Source organism: Bombina bombina, chromosome 1 (assembly GCF_027579735.1).
Source record: "Bombina bombina isolate aBomBom1 chromosome 1, aBomBom1.pri, whole genome shotgun sequence".
NCBI classification, from domain to species: domain Eukaryota; kingdom Metazoa; phylum Chordata; class Amphibia; order Anura; family Bombinatoridae; genus Bombina; species Bombina bombina.
This window is the reverse complement of record NC_069499.1, coordinates 1,278,799,478-1,278,820,965: the sequence shown is the minus strand read 5'-3', so window position 1 is coordinate 1,278,820,965 and position 21,488 is coordinate 1,278,799,478. Positions and strand designations below refer to the sequence as shown.

Sequence of the window (21,488 nt, the reverse complement as noted above, 5' to 3'; positions counted from 1 at the left end):
TTAACTAGTGTTTGTGATGCGGGAGTGCGGTGGTTTAGGGGTTAATATGTTTATTATAGTGGCGGTGATGTCCGGAGCGGTAGATTAGGGGTTAATAAATTTATTATAGTATTTGCGATGTGGGAGGGCCTCGGTTTAGGGGTTAATAGGAAGTTTATGGTTGTTAGTGTACTTTTTAGTACTTTATTTATGAGTTTTATGTTACGGCTTTGTAGCATAAAACCCATAACTACTGACTTTGAGTTTACGGTATGGATCTTGAAGTTTTAGGCTGTATCGCTCACTTTTTGGCCTCCCAGGCAGATTCGTAATACCGGTGCAAAGGAAGTCCCATTGAAAAAGAACTTTTTGAAAGCTGCAATAATTATGTTGCGTTCCGGCCAAAAAATGTGCGGTGCCCCTAAACCTTCAAGACTCGTAATACCAGCGGTAGTGAAAAAGAGCCTTAACGCTGCTTTTTCACTCATACTGCAAAACTCGTAATCTAGCCCAAAGTTACTTAAAATACATAGGGCCAGATTATGAGTGGAAATGTAGTTTTAGCTTGTGTTAAAACCTCTAGAAGTACTTTTTTGCGCTCCGAGATTTGCGCTTGTATTACAAGTTGAAAGTAAATAGTTTGCGCTCTCGTGTTTGTAACGTTGAGGTAACATATAGATTTTGAGAAATCAGGAATGCAAAATTGCATTCCCCTATGACTTCAATGGTGCCAAAAAAGTTGAAAAAACCTATCAACAAGATGCGCAAACACGATCACGGTTATTTAAAAGTGCAACATAAGAAGATAATATTGCATATTTCATAATCCAATGTTCTTCACATAGCAGAATATGTTCTATTTATTCTTAAAGAGCTATTTAAATATATATCTGATGGATTTTTGCACAAGTATATATGTTTATAACTGTATATGTTGCGGGTAAAGTCAGATATTGGATAATCCTAGGATTACCCAGGTAAAATGGACATTACCCAAGTGGTTGTGGGTAAAGCCCGATGTATGATTATAAATCCCCTCAAAGTGCAGAGTCGCCATATCAAACATATAAAGCATTCACTATAATTTCCTCACCTTCACTATCTTTTTTGCCTTATTCTCCAAGGTAATTCCCCCATCTTCACTATCTTTTTTTTAACAAAGACAAAGTATATTCAGCACTCCTTATTAAGCACATACAGTATATAAATAAAACAGATCGAATAATGACCTATTGAAAAAATTAGGTAAACAATTAGGTATCACAGAGAAGTCTAAAGACTCAAAGGTATATGTGGTTGCAAATACTAAATATACCAAAATAATTTATAAGTCCCACAAATGAGTAGATGGTATATATATATATATATATATATATTACCACAGTTTATGTAAAAAGTCTCGGATCCAAGGGGGTCCAAACAATGAAAGTTAGAAAAATACAGTACCGGCTGTAATGGTAGAAGTCACAAATGGAGGGCAGGTATATTGGAATCCCAATTGATTGAATCGTATTCTTCTCCCCACTTGGGGTATGGTAAATAACAATCAATCCAAGAAGGCTGGTGGTGAGAATCCAAGATAAATAGTATGATAATCGTGCCTTCCCCGGAGTAGGGTGAATCAGAGCTGGGAGCTGCTGTATGTTGTAGGAAACTTCCATCTGTGGGATCCTTGATGTGAGTCAAACTGAAAAGAAAGAAGCACAGTGCATCCCAATCTAAGGGTAAAACTGTTTTAATCAAGAGAAGATTGCGCACAATAAAAATACACTTACAAAATGTAAGATCAATAAAAGCAAGATAAACGACACTCCTAGCACCTGATCAGGTTGTGTAGTAGAGAGGGGCTGTGTGAGCAGTATGTAAGTCATTGACTCCAACCTATCAGAGTACTGGACAGCATTTATTTAGCAGTTCAGCCAGCCCCTTCACATAATTCTCTTGAGAAAGTCCTAACCCTATAGGACTAAACGCGTTGAGGTCATCAAGTCTCCTTTGACTGACGTTCACCGACTCCAGGCAGTTGTTTTTCCCCACTGGTGCGGCACACACTACGGACACGGCTGAATCTTGTTTGCCATCTTTCCCTGGTTAACTCTGGAGCTAAGGACGCTAGAAGTGTAATTTATTTTGCTTTTATTGATCTTACATTTTGTAAGTATATTTTTTATTGTGTGCAATCTTCTTTTGATTAAAACAGTTTTACCCTTTGATTGGGATGCGCTGTGTTTCTTTATTTTCACTATCTTTTTTTAAACCTCATTCCTTAAAGGGACACTAAACCCAAAAATTTTCTTTCATGATTCAAGTAGAGAATACAATTTTAAGCAACATTCCAATTTACTTCTATTATCTAGTTTGCTTGATTATTTAGCTATCCTTTGTTGAAGAAAAATCAATGCACATGGGTGAGCCAATCATACGAGGCATCTATGTACAGCAACTAATCAGCAGCTACTGAGCATATCTAGATATGCTTTTCAGCACAGTATATCAAGAGAATAAAGCAAATTAGATAATAGAAGTAAATTAGAAAGTTGTTTAAAATTGCATGCTCTTTCTAAATCGTAAAAGAAAAAATTTGGGTTTCATGTCCCTTTAAGGATCACTTGGGGTGGATGCCAGAGGATCGGCGGGGCGTATTCCTTGAACTCCCCCAGGCAGAGGCAAAAGAAATAGTGTGGATGGGGAAATTACAGTAAATTGGGCTTTACCACAGTCGCTAGGATTATCCGGATTTCTTACTTTACCCGTAACATATACATATACATGATTATAGCAAACCCATTCCCTCGAGTGCAATAGAATTTACTACAAGTCGGGTTTGTGCAACTGAAGACCTTGATAAAGGGTTAGGGATTAAAAAAAATAGTTGCACCAAACACAACAAAACTAAATACTAAATTATACTGTTACACTCATATAAACACTATCTGATATAACTTTTTAATTAGTATTTATAGGAATAATTCTTAAATGTTGAAAGGTATATGGCCATGTATTTGACTGCAAAGAATATATATATATATATATATATATATATATGTATATATATATATATATATATATATATATATATATATATATATATATATATATATATATAGTATTGCAAGAGATGGTACAGCGCTGTATCGAAAAAACCCTTTTACTGGTATAATGATATGTTACCTAAATACCCTATATTCTGTTCTAATGTTCAAAACACATATATTGGTAAGAAAATTAATATGACTTATTCCTAATTACTCTTATAGGTGATAGTTGTTACTGAGCCACCTTGTTATAAGATCTCTTACAATGATTGAATATTTCTATAGTCAATATAGTAGTCAGTTCATACAGGTGATCCCAAGGTGAGTAAAGATGAGTAATGATAATCCCCGTCGGGGTTCCTACTTACATTTCTTGACCTCAATCTAATGAGGTAAGTGCCGCACCATAAGGAGGAACATACACCGGGAAATTCACAACGTCCTTGTTCTGCTTGTTGGGGGATGGTAGAATCTTTCTCCGCTTCTTTTGGGGATGGTAGAATCTTCCTCTGCTTTTAACACCTGATAACCTGTTTTGAATTCCAGCAGTTTGTCCTTTGCCTAGCGTGACTCTCATCATCGTATCCAAGATTCTATAGGCTATAGAATCTCGGATATAAGATGATGAGAGTCACGCTAAGCAAGGGACAAAGTGCTGGAATTCAAAACAGGTGATCCAGTGTTAAAAGTGGAGGAAGATTCTACCATCCCCCAAAAGAAGCAGAGCTTTAAAGCGGAGGAAGATTCTATCATCCCCCAACAAGCAGAACAAGGACGTTGTGAATTTCCCAGTGTATGTTCCTCCTTATGGTGCGGCACTTACCTCATTAGATTGAGGTCAAGGAATGTAAGTAGGAACCCCGACGGATATTATCATTACTCACCTTTACTCACCTTGGGATCACCTGTATGAACTGACTACTATATTGACTACTATATTGACTATTGAAATATTCAATCATTGTAAGAGATCTTATAACAAGGTGGCTCAGTAACAACTATCACCTATAAGAGTAATTAGGAATAAGTCATATTAATTTTCTTACCAATATATGTGTTTTGAACATTAGAACAGAATATAGGGTATTTAGGTAACATATCATTATACAAGTAAAAGGTTTTTTTCGATACAGCGCTGTACCATCTCTTGAAATACAATTTGATTCAGTATAGAGCGTACCACTGAGGAGTGGGACACAACATACTCCAAAAGAACAGCTGCTATAGGAATCAAACTTATTTTTTCTGTGTTATAGAACATACAATATACAATCCAGCGCTTTATATATCTTTTAACTCTATATATATATATATATAGTGTAACAAGTAGAATGTAAATGCAACTAGTACAAGTACAAGCTCCCTGGATGTGAGTGCGCACAAACTCAGTTAGATGTGTAATCAAATTGGATATATAAGTACAATAGATTCAAAGTGATAGATTTAAGCATAGAATGCACACACACTTGTATATTAGCGTGAGTGGAAAATAGAGCAATTGAATATATCTAAAACAATTTATTGTATGTGGGTGGATACATACAAAAATTAGTATCTGTTGTTCTAGATCGGTTCAGTCAGAAATGATATTAATATAAGAAACACATTCAGAGTGCCAATATAAATATGAAAGTAGAAAATTGCTGCTCTTAGATAAGAAATGAACACTATATAAGTGGGTGCAGTCGAGTGTTGATGTTAAGACACCAAAAACTGGCTGCTGTAAATAACCTACCAGTGGGCGGAAGAACCCTTTCTAGGTAGTACCTTAGATATAAAAATGGGTGTGAGAAGAGGTACTGGAAGGATTACTGCGTCTGTTAGTGTGCCCACTCAAAAAACAATGACAATGGTGATTACTGTATGAATGAATAATTTTAGATATAGGTTCTCATAGAAATGTTTGCAAAAATACAAATAACTTCTGAGGTGTTTTTTCTAAAAAAACTTGAATAAAATGTTTAGTCTTTGGATTCGCTGTAAAACATAAGTCTATATGCAACTTTGTAATAATCACGGCAGTGTGTATCCAATAAGGCTTGTTTTCACTACTTACAGGACACACCCTCAATCCTATGAGGTAAGTGTAGGGCGTGATACAGGTGATGCTCACAGGGTAATATCACTGCATCTGGATAATCTGTTTCATATAATGAACTCCACCTCTAGATCCTCAGATTGAAGTCCACCCAATTCGGAGTAAGGCAATCATTCCAAAAAGAAGGCAGAAGTCCCCAAAAGAAGGCAAAGACTCTTTTTTGCAGGATACTTTATGCGGATATTCACCCCAATGGTTTACTCGGTATCATAAAAGGAAGAGAAGATGGCAAAACATAGTGTGATATTGTTTATTAATTAGTGCAAATAAAATATGTTAGCCAAATGAACACTTACAATAAAGGACCCTAATGATTATGAGGTAACTGAAAAACACATAACTCAACAATTCCAAGATGTAAGAAAAAAAGTATATCTGTTTCTCCTAACTGGAAACAAAGTCTGTGTCAAAATATGTAACCCAAAAGGTGGTTGTACCGGCCGGTTACAACTCCAAACAAAGTCGGGTAACAAAGAATCTGAGAGTACAAAGTCCGACAGAAAAAAGGAGGGCTTCTAATATTAGCCCTGGTGTAACCTTACGCGTTTCGAAGGGGGTTGCTAGTTTTAGCTCCTTCTTCTTCAGAGGATTTCTGTCGATGACTGTTAGTTTGCTCTCTATATACTGTTTAGCCCGATATACGTAATTACATTCAAGCGATCTTATTGGTTGCTTGATATGGGCCTGGCTGTGTCCTATTGGTGCGCTTAGGGGGCTTATCCTAACGTGCTTAGCTACGTAATAGGATAGTAAATAATTGGTACAAGGCGGCAATCTGTTAGTATTTGTGTGCTAGTTTCATCACAGCTGTCAAATGTGTGTCTGTTGATATATATAACATAAGTAAGCAGACTGTGTATATCGTGTATATTTAAACAAGCTTATCCCTAACTAACTTGGGCGGCCTAGAACACCATCAAATTTAATTATAATGGATTGCGAAGTGCCAATTGCTACTACCATTGTTATTATTAAGTTCAATAGTTATCGAATTTTAAAAACAAATATGTGTCCGGAGATAGAAAAATCACTTTTGTAAGTGGGCTGCTTAAGATCTATACACTCTTATTTTAAAAAAAACGTATACATAATTTGGATGAAATTCATATAAAAATGCCAACAAGAATTTAATCTATGTTCAGATGGCCGGAAATATATGTGCTAAAAAACAAAACTCATGAAGGGAAAAAATACTAAAAAATTCTTTTGGTAATTTAAAATACCTAATTTTAAAAAATTAAAAAATTAAAAAATTTGTATTTATCCAAAAAATAGTGCTAAGTAATAATAGACTATAGATTAGCACTACGTTAATCATAACAATTTATCTAAATAGTCGGACCTACTCTCAGATTGCTAGGGACGTAAAATACTGTAAAAAAGTAAGTGAAAAAACCATATAGGGGAAACAGATAGTAGAGGATATTAATTTATAAAAAAGCAATGTAAAACGAATGTTGGTTTCAATCCATTATTATAAAATACTTGACATATAATATTGAACTTAGCACATTAAAAGCATTAATAGTAAAAAAAGTATTTAAAAATTACAATTTTTTGCACAACATGTTTGGCCTATATTAACTCAAATCATGCTTGTGAACATAAAAAGTTTATACAATAAATGATAATAATAAAAAAAACTATTAAAATATGACCCTTATTAATCATTTCATTTTAAATGCATAAGTAAAAATGAGTGCAAATGGTGGAATAAAGTGGAAAAACAAGTATATAGTAAAAAATGTGTATAGTAAAAATTGGAGGAAGTATATAGTAAAAAAGAGAGGGGGAGATAGTGTGTGTATTATAAGAATGAGCAGGCTATTGTAAAAAGGCAGCTAGATCGATATCTTTTCTTTGTTTAATCCATTGGGTACAAGTGTCCCCATTTTGTGTATCCAATAGGACTCTCTCTGTCTTAACTCCAATGTTCTGTCCCCTCCTGTTTTCTTATGCTTAATTGACTCTAGAATTGTACCTTTAAGGCAAGAAAGATCTTGGTTATGGATACTTTTGTAATGTAACTATAAATTATGGGATTTTAAACCTTGTTTAATGTTTGTAATGTGTCCCAATAACCTAACTTTGAAGGGGCGCCAAAGGATCCGCTGGAATTGTAGTAGATTAGAAGACTACGAAAGAGAATCCATACAATTATCCAATCGATTTTTGGATAAGGGATATAAGAATAAACATATCAAGGAGGCATATGAAATAGCAAAAGAAATTAATAGAACGGATCTACTACAAAACAAACATAGAAAATCAAGTAAGGACAATTTTAAAGGTGCAAATTTTATAACAACTTATAATGAAGGGGCGAAAGAAATTCAGGCAATTATTAAAAAACACTGGCATGTTTTGAGTCAGGACCCTTTACTAAAAGATATTACAGAGAATGGTCCGAATATGATTTTTCGCAAGAATAGGAATCTCAAAAATATATTGGCACCCAGCCAACTAAAAAGTAACAAATCAGATAATTGGTTATCCACACAGAATAGGGGTTTCTATAAATGTAATAGAACCAATTGTGTAGCATGTGAACATCATTATGAGAAAAAGGCGACGAAAAAAGTAATATCCACCAGTAACGGATTTACATGTGAGATTAACGCATTATGCAATTGTAGAACTGATTTCGTTGTTTATCTTGTCCAATGGAGTTGCGACCTCCAATATATAGGACGTACTACCCGCCCCTTCAAAGTTAGGTTATTGGAACACATTACAAACATTAAACAAGGTTTAAAATCCCATAATTTATCGTTACATTACAAAAGTATCCTTAACCAAGATCCTTCTTGCCTTAAAGGTACAATTCTAGAGTCAATTAAGCATAAGAAAAAAGGAGTGGACAGAACATTGGAGTTAAGACAGAGACAGTCCTATTGGATACACAAAATGGGGACACTTGTACCCAATGGATTAAGCAAAGATATTGATCTAGCTGCCTTTTTACAATAGCCTGCTCATTCTTATAATACACACACTGTCTCCCCCTCTCTTTTTTACTATATACTTCCTCCAATTTTTACTATACACATTTTTTACTATATACTTGTTTTCTCACTTTATTCCTCCATTTGCACTCATTTTTACCTATGCATTTAAAATGAAATGATTAATAAGGGTCATATTTTAATAGTTTTTTTATTATTATCATTTATTGTATACATTTTTTATGTTCACAAGCATGATTTGAGTTAATATAGGCCAAACATGTTGTGCAAAAAATTGTATCAATTTTTAAATACTTTTTTACTATTAATGCTTTTAATGTGCTCAGTTCAATATTATATGTCAAGTATTTTATAATAATGGATTGAAACCAACATTCGTTTTACATTGCTTTTTATAAATTAATATCCTCTACTATCTGTTTCTCCTATATGGTTTTTTCACTTACTTTTTTACAGTATTTTACGTCCCTAGCAATCTGAGAGTAGGTCCAACTATTTAGATAAATTGTTATGATTAACGTAGTGCTAATCTATAGTCTATTATTACTTAGCACTATTTTTTGGATAAATACTAATTTTTTAATTTTTTAAAATTAGGTATTTTAAATTACCAAAAGAATTTTTTAGTATTTTTTCCCTTCATGAGTTTTGTTTTTTAGCACATATATTTTTGGCCATCTGAACATAGATTAAATTCTTGTTGGCATTTTTATATGAATTTCATCCAAATTATGTATACGTTGTTTTTTAAAATAAGAGTGTATAGATCTTAAGCAGCCCACTTACAAAAGTGATTTTTCTATCTCCGGACACATATTTGTTTTTAAAATTCGATAACTATTGAACTTAATAATAACAATGGTAGTAGCAATTGGCACTTCGCAATCCATTATAATTAAATTTGATGGTGTTCTAGGCCGCCCAAGTTAGTTAGGGATAAGCTTGTTTAAATATACACGATATACACAGTCTGATAACTTATGTTATATATATCAACAGACACATTTGACAGCTGTGATGAAACTAGCACACGAATACTAACAGATTGCCGCCTCGTACCAATTATTTACTATCCTATTACGTAGCTAAGCACGTTAGGATAAGCCCCCTAAGCGCACCAATAGGACACAGCCAGGCCCATATCAAGCAACCAATAAGATCGCTTGAACGTAATTACGTATATCGGGCTAAACGTTATATAGAGAGCAAACTAACAGTCATCAACAGAAATCCTCTGAAGAAGAAGGAGCAAAAACTAGCGACCCCTTCGAAACGCGTAAGGTTACACGAGGGCTAATATTAGAAGCCCTCCTTTTTTCTGTCGGACTTTGTACTCTCAGATTCTTTGTTACCCGACTTTGTTTGGAGTTGTAACCGGCCGGTACAACCACCTTTTGGGTTACATATTTTGTCACAGACTTTGTTTCCAGTTAGGAGAAACAGATATACTTTTTTTCTTACTTCTTGCAATTGTTGAGTTATGTATTTTTCAGTTACCTCATAATCATTGGGGTCCTTTATTGTAAGTGTTCATTTGGCTAACATATTTTATTTGCACTAATTAATAAACAATATCACACTATGTTTTGCCATCTTCTCTTCCTTTTATGATACCGAGTAAACCATTGGGGTGAATATCCGCATAAAGAATCCTGCAAAAAAGAGTCTTTGCCTTCTTTTGGGGACTTCTGCCTTCTTTTGGGAACGATTGCCTTACTCCGAATTGGGTGGACTTCAATCTGAGGATCTAGAGGTGGAGTTCGTTATATGAAACAGATTCTCCAGATGCAGTGATATTACCCTGTGAGCATCACCTGTATCACGCCCTACACTTACCTCATAGGATTGAGGGTGTGTCCTGTAAGTAGTGAAAACAAGCCTTATTGGATACACACTGCCGTGGTTATTACAAAGTTGCATATAGACTTATGTTTTACAGCGAATCCAAAGACTAAACTTTTTATTCAAGTTGTTTTTTAGAAAAAACACCTCAGAAGTTATTTGTATTTTTGCAAACATTTCTATGAGAACCTATATCTAAAATTATTCATTCATACAGTAATAACCATTGTCATTGTTTTTTGAGTGGGCACACTAACAGACGCAGTAATCCTTCCAGTACCTCTTCTCACACCCATATATATATATATATATATATATATATATATATATATATATACATATATATATATATATATATATATATATATATATATATATTTGGCTCTAAATAATAATTATATAAGTATATTTAATAATGGGTTTTACTGTGTATTTACTGTAAATATTTAACATTCAAATGTTCATCACACACAGAAAAATGTTAATTTTACTGTGTGTGTGTATGTATATATGTATTATATATATATATATATATATATATATATATATATATATATATATATATATATATATATATATATATATATATATATATATACACACACACATATAGACCTATAACAAAATCCAAAGAGTTGCGCTCACAAGTACTGGAGATATATGAAGAAAATGTGAAATCCAGGCAGGAAGTAAAAGTAAAAAACAGACTTAATTCCAAAAAATTCCAAAAGATAAAAGAGGACATAGAACAATGTCCCACACAACAAGCCAGCAGTGACTCTTGCAATCAGGTTGGTGTGCTGATCCTCATGCAGACATGTTTCGTGCGTTTGCGCACTTGTTCACTGCTTCCATATAGACCTATAGATTTATTCTTATAAATGTATTGGTATAGAAATATATATTTTACATTAACATTATCAGATATATATATGATGTGCAAACCTGCCCCGCAAGGGTTTAGGAGCTGCCTATGCTGCTTCGTACAGTGCTAGTGCATTGTCTTGTTATCATGCATATGTAGATTATGCAAATGTACTTAATTTACTGGTATTTATATATATATGTGATAATAATGTAAGATATATACCTATAAATCTATTGGAATAGATATACAGGTGTAGATATTTATCGATATTTATAGAAATTTGTATTTAAAATTAAATTAACATGTTTCTGTATGTGAAGAACATTGGAATGTGAAATATTAATAACTCTTTTCAAGTTAGCAATAAGTGTTAGTTTTTTCTTCTTCTACACTCTCTATTGAAGTCTATGGGGCATATTTATGTAAGTGCGAGCGGACATGATATAATGTAGCGTATCATGTCCGCTGCACATCGATAAATGCTGACAGCATACGCTGTCGGCATTTATCACTGCACCAGCAGTTCACCAGGGCAAATTTATTATAGCACAACCCTTGTAATCTAGCCCATAATGAGAACTGTTAATGCATTCTATCAACATAATTCTTCATTAGATATTATTTAAAAAGGGTTTTTACATGTTTTAAAACTACATTCTAACCCTGTATATCTAATAGAAGAAGCTAAAAAAAACGATAAATTGATCATTTTTAGCACCTATTGAAATAGATCTTAAAAAAACAACCTTCTCTCTTCATAATTTTAGGAGCACAACGCCCTTGGCCTCTCTGTAACCTGCTGCCTGTTGTTAAAGGATAATGGCCAGATCAAAAAGATTAACATTAGCAATAGTGATGTCGTGAACATAAAAATTTGGGTTCGCGAACAGCGAAAGCGAACTTCCACAAATGTTCGCGAACAGGCGAACCGGGCGAACCGCCATAGTCTTCAATAGGCAGGCGAATTTTAAAACCCACAGGTACTCTTTCTGGCCACAATAGTGATGGAAAAGTTGTTTCAAGGGGACTAACACCTGGACTGTGGCATGCCGGAGGGGGATCCATGGCACAACTCCCATGGAAAACTTTCCATAGTTGATGCAGAGTCTGGTTTTAATCCATAAAGGGCATAAATCACCTAACTTTATAAAATATGAGGAAAAAATGGAAAAAAACACACTTTTTCTAACTTTGACCCCCAAAATCTGTTACACATCTACAACCACCAAAAAACAACCATGCTAAATAGTTTCTAAATTTTGTCCTGAGTTTAGAAATACCCAATGTTAACATGTTCTTTGCTTTTTTTGCAAGTTATAGGGCAATAAATACAAGTAGCACTTTGCTATTTAAAAACCACTTTTTTCAAAATGAGCGCTAGTTACATTGGAACCCTGATATCTGTCAGGAATACCTGAATATCCCTTGACATGTATATATTTTTTTTTAGAAGACATCCCAGTCTTCTAAAAAAGTCAAGTATTGATCTAGGCCCATTTTGGTATATTTCATGCCACCATTTCACCGCCAAATGCGATCAAATAAAAAAAAATTGTTCACTTTTTCACAAACTTTAGGTTTCTCACAGAAATTATTTACAAACATCTTATGCAATTATGGCATAAATGGTTGTAAATGCTTCTCTGGGATCCCCTGTGTTCAGAAATAGCAGACTTATATGGCTTTGGCGTTGCTTTTTGGTAATTAGATGGCTGCTAAATGCCACTGCGACCCACATGTGTTTTATGCCCAGCAGTGAAGGGGTTAATTAGGGAGCATGTAGGGAGCTTGTAGAGTTAATTTTAGCTTAAGTGTAGTGTAGTAGACAACCCAAAGTATTGATCTAAGCCCATTTTGGTATATTTCATGCCACCATTTCACCGCCAAATGCGATCAAATTTAAAAAAAACTTACATTTTTTCGCAATTTTAGGTTTCTCACTGAAATTATTTACAAACAGCTTGTGCAATTATGGCACAAATGGTTGTAAATGCTTCTCTGGGATCCCCTTTATTCAGAAATAGCAGACATATATGACTTTGGCGTTGCTTTCTGGTAATTAGAAGGCCGCTAAATGCTGCTGCGCATCACACGTGTATTATGACTAGCAGTGAAGGGGTTAATTAGGTAGTTTGTAGGGAGCTTGCATGGTTAATTTTAGCTTTAGTGTAGAGATCAGCCTCCCACCTGACACATCAGACCCCCTGATCCCTCCCAAACAGCTCCCTTCCCTCCCCCACCCCACAATTGTCCCGCCATCTTAAGTACTGGCAGAAAGTCTGCCAGTACTAAAATAAAAGGTTTTTAATTTTTTATAGCATATTTACATATGCTGTGGTGTAGCATCCCCCCTTAGCCCCCAACCTCCCTGATCCCACCCAAAACAGCTCTCTAACCCTCCCCATCTGCCTTATTGGCTGCCATCTTGGGTACTGGCAGCTGTCTGCTATTATTTCACATGCAAAAAAGTGTTGTTTTTTTTAAATGTACACTACTGTTACACCAGATATGAGTGGTGGCACTGGGCAAGTGGGCACAGTATACGCTGTGAGCCTGACACACACGCTGGCAGGCAGGCAACTGCAATTAGATTACACAGGGAAAAAAAAAAAAAGCAGACTGATGTTCTAGTCCTAAAACACAGCAGAGATCAGATGAGTCCTTCAGGACTGTAGTGGACACTGAATACACTAGCCTAGCTATCGATTTCCCTATTAAATCAGCAGCAGCTACACTGTCCCTCCTCTCACTAAGAATGAAGATTCCGAATGAATCTAAAATGGATGCTGTCCAGGAGGTGGGAGGGTCTGGGAGGGAGGGTCTGCTGCTGATTGGCTGGAATGTGCCTGCTGACTGTGAGGTACAGGGTCAAAGTTTACTCAATGATGACGAATAGGGGGCGGATCGAACATCTCATGCTATGTTCGCCGGGAACTATTCGCTGGCGAACTATTCGCGACATCACTAATTAGCAAAGTTAGCCAAATAACTGACTTACTATAGTGGTGACTTAAGAAATATAATTATAGGAAGTCTAAGATTAAAAATGGAGAAGAAACAGATGTGTCAAATTTGAATGCATCAACGATCATTTACTAATATGAATTTCAGTTTGACACAAATATTTATTATTATTTAGGATTAGAAGCCAAAGTTTTAATTTTAAGGCAGGCCTGCACATTTTTTTATAACTCAATTGTTGCTGTGCAAACATTATATTATATTTATATTATTATTTTAATTAAAAAAACAACAACAACAAAAAAAACTGAAGTTTGAACAATGTACTTGACAAAATGAGTAGAGATGATACAAATTTGTAAACAAACTTTTTTGTTTGTACTATCTACATTTAAGGCCTAGTCTACTTTCATAGCAAATACTCCTTTATTAAACACAGAAATATATAACACTCACATGTGCAGCAACGCTGACTGCACCAGCAGATTCACCGAATATAGTAACAGACTGTGGGTCTCCTCCAAAATCCTCAATGTTTTCCTGAACCCACTTTAATGCAGCAACCTGATCCAAAAATCCTAAATTCCCATGTGAATGCTCATCTCCTGTACTGAGATAGAAGAAAGACATTATGTTATGCATCAGAGTTCACTTCAGCATGGAAGTCTTGTGTTCCACTAATTAGCTGATGACCCTAGGTTAATGGTGAAGTTGGTACAGTTAGTAATGTAATTAACAGGCTACTATGCTCAAGCAGAAGCTCATAAACAATCCCATCCCGGTTTTTGGAGCTTCGCCCCAATACACCTCCCCACAGCTTCCCCTTAAGGGCAATTTTTTTTTTCCAAAGTGAAACCAGGGATAGTCCCAATTATGCCTGTGATACACAAGTGACAGCTCCACCCACAAGACACATACAGACCACCACCCAGATCAAGTGTCCCTCACCCAGTTCCAGGATATGTTAGGAGGTATGATGAAATCATGTTACACTACATATTTACTGATTGTTGACAAATTGCAAAGCTATCTAAAAACAAATTTAACTTTGCACAATTTAATTATTTAATTTGCTATATTTGATGCTTGGAATATAATCATAAGTAGAATAATTTTTTTAATATTTCTTCATCATATATATGAAAGAACATTATTTAAACATGTTAAATATTTTTTTTTGGCATGTTAAAAGGTAAGTTAACTCTCTATATTTTGATTTTGAAGCTAATAGGAAGTACATTATTGTGCTTAACTGGGCCTTTTAGACTGATTTCTCACTGGCTAATATGCAGAACTACTGTTTTATTGGCGGACAGCGACACACTTTGCAAGTTTAATATAAATTGTAGTACATTTTAGAATGAATAAACAAAGAAAAAAAATATTTAATATCTTTTAAAACCTCCTTGTTGAACCATACGTTCAGATAGCTCAGCATGCTAAGGCACTGTGGCTGAGGTCTGTAGCAACCCAAGGGTTGCAGGTTCGATCCCCGGCGAGGTCCACTCAACCTTTCATCCTTCTGAGGTTGATAAAATGAGCAGCGCCTTGAGACCCTTACGGGTGATTAGCCGCGCTTTACAAGTACCCAATATATACATACATACACTCTCATAAAAAATATCAAATGATATTACATTCAAAATTAAATTCCCTATAACATGTAAAAACAAACAATGTAATGTCTACCAACAATTACTGTAACCTCTCTGGGATGAGTGAGATTTGAGAACTTGTGGGAAGTGGCTGTGGGGTTACACAAAGGGACAGGCTTTGGGCAGGACCAGGTGGGCCATGGGCATGGCTCAGTTTTCCTCTTAAAAACAGGACCCCGAGAGGCTATGGACAGGAAGCGGCAATACCTCCCAACCAGTGTTAATTTTGACGACAAAAATCGATTTAGTCTTAGTTTTAGTCTTTTGACTAAAATGTAATTTTATTCGTATTTTAGTCATCTGAGTTGTTTTAGTTTTAGTCTAGTTCTAGTCGACTGAATCTCCAGTAGATTTTAGTTGACTAACATCTAAGGGGTTTAGTTAAAGTGTAATGCATTATTTAAGCATTTCTCTATAATTTCCAAACTCATTATATACTCTAGGAGTAAACATAACACCTGTTATTATTTATGGTATTAAGGTTTAAACATGCAATACAGACACAGATTTAGCCGTTGTGATATATAACGTCTTTATTAAACTTAATAAAACCAAGTTTCATAAACAAACAAGTGCAACTTCAAAATATATTTATAAAAAAAACTGTAAACTGTATTGGCTGTAACACCAGTTCTCTGTTAATAATTAAAACATGTATCAAGTAACTCAACACAACAAAACGTTTCTGCAGCTAGCACAGGCACAGCATAACTTAAACCCATATTCGTGGGTTATGCTTATTTCTATAGGAAAAATCAATTGATTGTTCACAGATTCAAAAATGTTTCGGCAACAAAATTATCACTGCTCAAGAACTTCCAAATTCATTATATACTCCTGGTGTAAAGGTTTATTAACCTGTTTTTATTTATGGTATTAAGATTTTAACATGCAATTCAGATTTAACAGATTTAACTGTTGTGGTATATAACATGTCTTTATCTTAAAATTTATCTTAAAATTACATAAAACCAAGTTTCATAAATAAACAAGAAGATAGCCTTGTTTTTTTTTTACTAAAGAGCAGTAGATATGGGTTGATTATAACAAATTGCATTTAGTCTCAGGGGCCTATTTATTATTGTGTGAGCGGACATGATCCGATATTGTTGATCATGTCCTCTGCACATGATAAATGCCGACAGCATACGCTCTCGACATTTATCATTGCACCAGCAGTTCTGGTGAACTGCTGGTGCAATACCGCCCTCTGCAGATTCACGGCCAATCGTCCGCTAGCAGGGGATGTCAATCAACCCGATCGTATTCAATCGGGTTGATTTCTGTCCGCCGCCTCAGAGCAGGTGGACAGATTATGGAGCAGCGGTCTTTAGACCGCTGCTTCATAACTTCTGTTTCCAAGAAACACAGGGCATCAAGCTCCATACGGATCTTGATAAATATGCCACATAGTCTTTTGACTAAAATGCCATTTTGATTTAGTTTTAGTCATAGTCGTATTTTAGTCATCAGAATTTCTTTAGTTTTATGCTTATTTTAGTCTAGTTTTAGTTGACGAAATTAACACTGCTCCCAACCTTTTACAATTCTGGAAAATGCAGGCTTGGGAGGTATGCCATTTTATTTTGCCATTTTATTTGAAACAAGTTTATTTAATCCGATTGTGATTGTTCAACTTCTTAAGACAGACTGTTGTTTTTATGTCATATCTAAGAATGTTGCATTTTTTTTGTCCATGTTATATGATACAAAGTGATTGCTTAAATCAGTGGAGAACATTGGGATGGCCAAAATTCAGCCTCATAAAGCAATGATACCACAACTTCACCTAAACTCTGCCTGGGTCTGTGCAGATTTAGCCCTAAACAACTCATGTTCACTAAGGTGTTATCCCATTTAGAAATGAAATAACGTAGGCGTAAAAACTGTAAAACGCACTGTCATGAATGTGTTTGGAATTTGTGTTCACTAAGGCCTAGATTTGGAGCTCGGCGGTAGCCGTCAAAACCAGTGTTAGAGGCTCCTAACGCTGGTTTTGGCCGCCCGCTGGTATTTGGAGTCAGTGATTAAAGGGTCTAACGCTCACTTTTCAGCCGCGACTTTTCCATACCGCAGATCCCCCTACGCCATTTGCGTATCCTATCTTTTCAATGGGATCTTTCTAACGCTGGTATTTAGAGTCGTTTCTGAAGTGAGCGTTAGAGCTCTAACGACAAAATTCCAGCCGCCTGAAAATAGCAGGAGTTAAGAGCTTTCTGGCTAACGCCGGTTTATAAAGCTCTTAACTACTGTGCCCTAAAGTACACTAACACCCATAAACTACCTATGTACCCCTAAACCGAGCTCCCCCCACATCGCCGCCACTCGATTTAAATTTTTAACCCCTAATCTGCCGACCGCCACCTACGTTATACTTATGTACCCCTAATCTGCTGCCCCTAACCCCGCCGACCCCTGTATTACATTTATTAACCCATAACCTGCCCCCCACAACGTCGCCGCCAGCTACTTAAAATAATTAACCCCTAATCTTCCGACCGCAAAGCGCCGCCACTTACGTTATCCCTATGTACCCCTAATCTGCTGCCCTAACATCGCCGAGCCCTATATTATATTTATTAACCCCTAATCTGCCCCCCTCAACGTCGCCGACACCTGCCTATACTTATTAACCCCTAATCTGCCGAGCGGACCTGAGCGCTACTATAATAAAGTTATTAACCCCTAACCCGCCTCACTAACCCTATATTAAATAGTATTAACCCCCTAATCTGCCCTCCCTAACATCGCCGACACCTAACTTCAAATATTAACCCCTAATCTGCCGACCGGAGCTCACCGCTATTCTAATAAATGTATTAACCCCTAAAGCTAAGTCTAACCCTAACACTAACACCCCCCTAAGTTAAATATAATTTAAATCTAACGAAATTAATTAACTCTTATTAAATAAATTATTCCTATTTAAAGCTAAATACTTACCTGTAAAATAAATCCTAATATAGCTACAATATAAATTATATTTATATTATAGCTATTTTAGGATTTATATTTATTTTACAGGTAACTTTGTATTTATTTTAACCAGGTACAATAGCTATTAAATAGTTAAGAACTATTTAATAGTTACCTAGTTAAAATAATAACAAATTTACCTGTAAAATAAATCCTAACCTAAGATATAATTAAACCTAACACTACCCTATCAATAAATTAATTAAATAAACTACCTACAATTACCTACAATTAACCTAACACTACACTATCAATACATTAATTAAACACAATTGCTACAAATAAATACAATTAAATAAACTAGCTAAAGTACAAAAAATAAAAAAGAACTAAGTTACAAAAAATAATAAAATATTTACAAACATAAGAAAAATATTACAACAATTTTAAACTAATTACACCTACTCTAAGCCCCCTAATAAAATAACAAAGCCCCCCAAAATAAAAAATTCCCTACCCTATTCTAAATTAAAAAAGTTACAAGCTCTTTTACCTTACCAGCCCTGAACAGGGCCCTTTGCGGGGCATGCCCCAAGGATTTCAGCTCTTTTGCCTGTAAAAAAAAACATACCATACCCCCCCCCCAACATTACAACCCACCACCCACATACCCCTAATCTAACCCAAACCCCCCTTAAATAAACCTAACACTAAGCCCCTGAAGATCTTCCTACCTTGTCTTCACCATACCAGGTTCACCGATCCGTCCTGGCTCCAACATCTTCATCCAACCCAAGCGGGGGTTGGCGATCCATCATCCGGTGCTGAAGAGGTCCAGAAGAGGCTCCAAAGTCTTCCTCCTATCCGGCAAGAAGAGGACATCCGGACCGGCAAACATCTTCTCCAAGCGGCATCTTCAATCTTCTTCCATCCGGTGCGGAGCGGGTCCATCTTGAAGCAGGCGACGCGGATCCATCCTCTTCTTCCGTTGTCTCCCGACGAATGACGGTTCCTTTAAGGGACGTCATCCAAGATGGCGTCCCTCGAATTCCGATTGGCTGATAGGATTCTATCAGCCAATCGGAATTAAGGTAGGAATTTTCTGATTGGCTGATGGAATCAGCCAATCAGAATCAAGTTCAATCCGATTGGCTGATCCAATCAGCCAATCAGATTGAGCTCGCATTCTATTGGCTGTTCCGATCAGCCAATAGAATGCGAGCTCAATCTGATTGGCTGATTGGATCAGCCAATCGGATTGAACTTGATTCTGATTGGCTGATTCCATCAGCCAATCAGAAAATTCCTACCTTAATTCCGATTGGCTGATAGAATCCTATCAGCCAATCGGAATTCGAGGGACGCCATCTTGGATGACGTCCCTTAAAGGAACCGTCATTCGTCGGGAGACAACGGAAGAAGAGGATGGATCCGCGTCGCCTGCTTCAAGATGGACCCGCTCCGCACCGGATGGAAGAAGATTGAAGATGCCGCTTGGAGAAGATGTTTGCCGGTCCGGATGTCCTCTTCTTGCCGGATAGGAGGAAGACTTTGGAGCCTCTTCTGGACCTCTTCAGCACCGGATGATGGATCGCCAACCCCCACTTGGGTTGGATGAAGATGTTGGAGCCAGGACGGATCGGTGAACCTGGTATGGTGAAGACAAGGTAGGAAGAACTTCAGGGGCTTAGTGTTAGGTTTATTTAAGGGGGGTTTGGGTTAGATTAGGGGTATGTGGGTGGTGGGTTGTAATGTTGGGGGGGGGTATGGTATGTTTTTTTTTACAGGCAAAAGAGCTGAAATCCTTGGGGCATGCCCCGCAAAGGGCCCTGTTCAGGGCTGGTAAGGTAAAAGAGCTTGTAACTTTTTTAATTTAGAATAGGGTAGGGAATTTTTTATTTTGGGGGGCTTTGTTATTTTATTAGGGGGCTTAGAGTAGGTGTAATTAGTTTAAAATTGTTGTAATATTTTTCTTATGTTTGTAAATATTTTATTATTTTTTGTAACTTAGTTCTTTTTTATTTTTTGTACTTTAGCTAGTTTATTTAATTGTATTTATTTGTAGCAATTGTGTTTAATTAATTTATTGATAGTGTAGTGTTAGGTTAATTGTAGGTAATTGTAGGTAGTTTATTTAATTATTTTATTGATAGGGTAGTGTTAGGTTTAATTATATCTTAGGTTAGGATTTATTTTACAGGTAAATTTGTTATTATTTTAACTAGGTAACTATTAAATAGTTCTTAACTATTTAATAGCTATTGTACCTGGTTAAAATAATTACAAAGTTGCCTGTAAAATAAATATTAATCCTAAAATAGCTATAATATAATTATAATTTATAGTGTAGCTATATTAGGATTTATTTTACAGGTAAGTATTTAGCTTTAAATAGGAATAAGTTATTTAATAAGAGTTAATTTATTTCGTTAGATTAAAATTATATTTAATTTAGGGGGGGTGTTAGTGTTAGGGTTAGACTTAGCTTTAGGGGTTAATACATTTATTATAGTAGCGGTGAGGTCCGCTCGGCAGATTAGGGGTTAATAATTGAAGGTAGGTGTCGGCGATGTTAGGGGGGGCAGATTAGGGGTTAATACTATTTATGATAGGGTTAGTGAGGCGGATTAGGGGTTAATAACTTTATTATAGTAGCGCTCAGGTCCGCTCGGCAGATTAGGGGTTAATAAGTGTAGGCAGGTGTCGGCGACGTTGAGGGGGGCAGATTAGGGGTTAATAAATATAATATAGGGGTCGGCGATGTTAGGGCAGCAGATTAGGGGTACATAGGGATAACGTAGGTTGCGGCGGTTTACGGAGCGGCAGATTAGGGGTTAATAATAATATGCTTGGGTAAGCGATAGCGGGGGCAGCAGATTAGGGGTTAATAAGTGTAAGGTTAGGGGTGTTTAGACTCGGGGTACATGTTAGAGTGTTAGGTGCAGACGTAGGAAGTGTTTCCCCATAGGAAACAATGGGGCTGCGTTAGGAGCTGAACGCTGCTTTTTTGCAGGTGTTAGGTTTTTTTTCAGCTCAAACAGCCCCATTGTTTCCTATGGGAGAATCATGCACGAGCACGTTTTTGAGGCCGGCCGCGTCCGTAAGCAACTCTGGTATCGAGAGTTGCATTTGTGGTAAAAATGCTCGACGCTCCTTTTTTGGAGCCTA

General features: G+C 36.1%; 1 protein-coding gene across 1 annotated transcript in view; it reads right to left on the bottom strand.

Annotated features, from left to right (window-relative positions):
* LOC128664377 (pyrethroid hydrolase Ces2e) overlaps positions 1 to 21,488 on the bottom strand; it is a 121,274-nt gene that overhangs the window by 57,322 nt on the left and 42,464 nt on the right. The window contains exon 5 of the mRNA XM_053719212.1: positions 14,206 to 14,359. Coding sequence (XP_053575187.1) covers positions 14,206 to 14,359 — 154 coding nt within the window. The remainder of the gene's footprint in view (positions 1 to 14,205; positions 14,360 to 21,488) is intronic.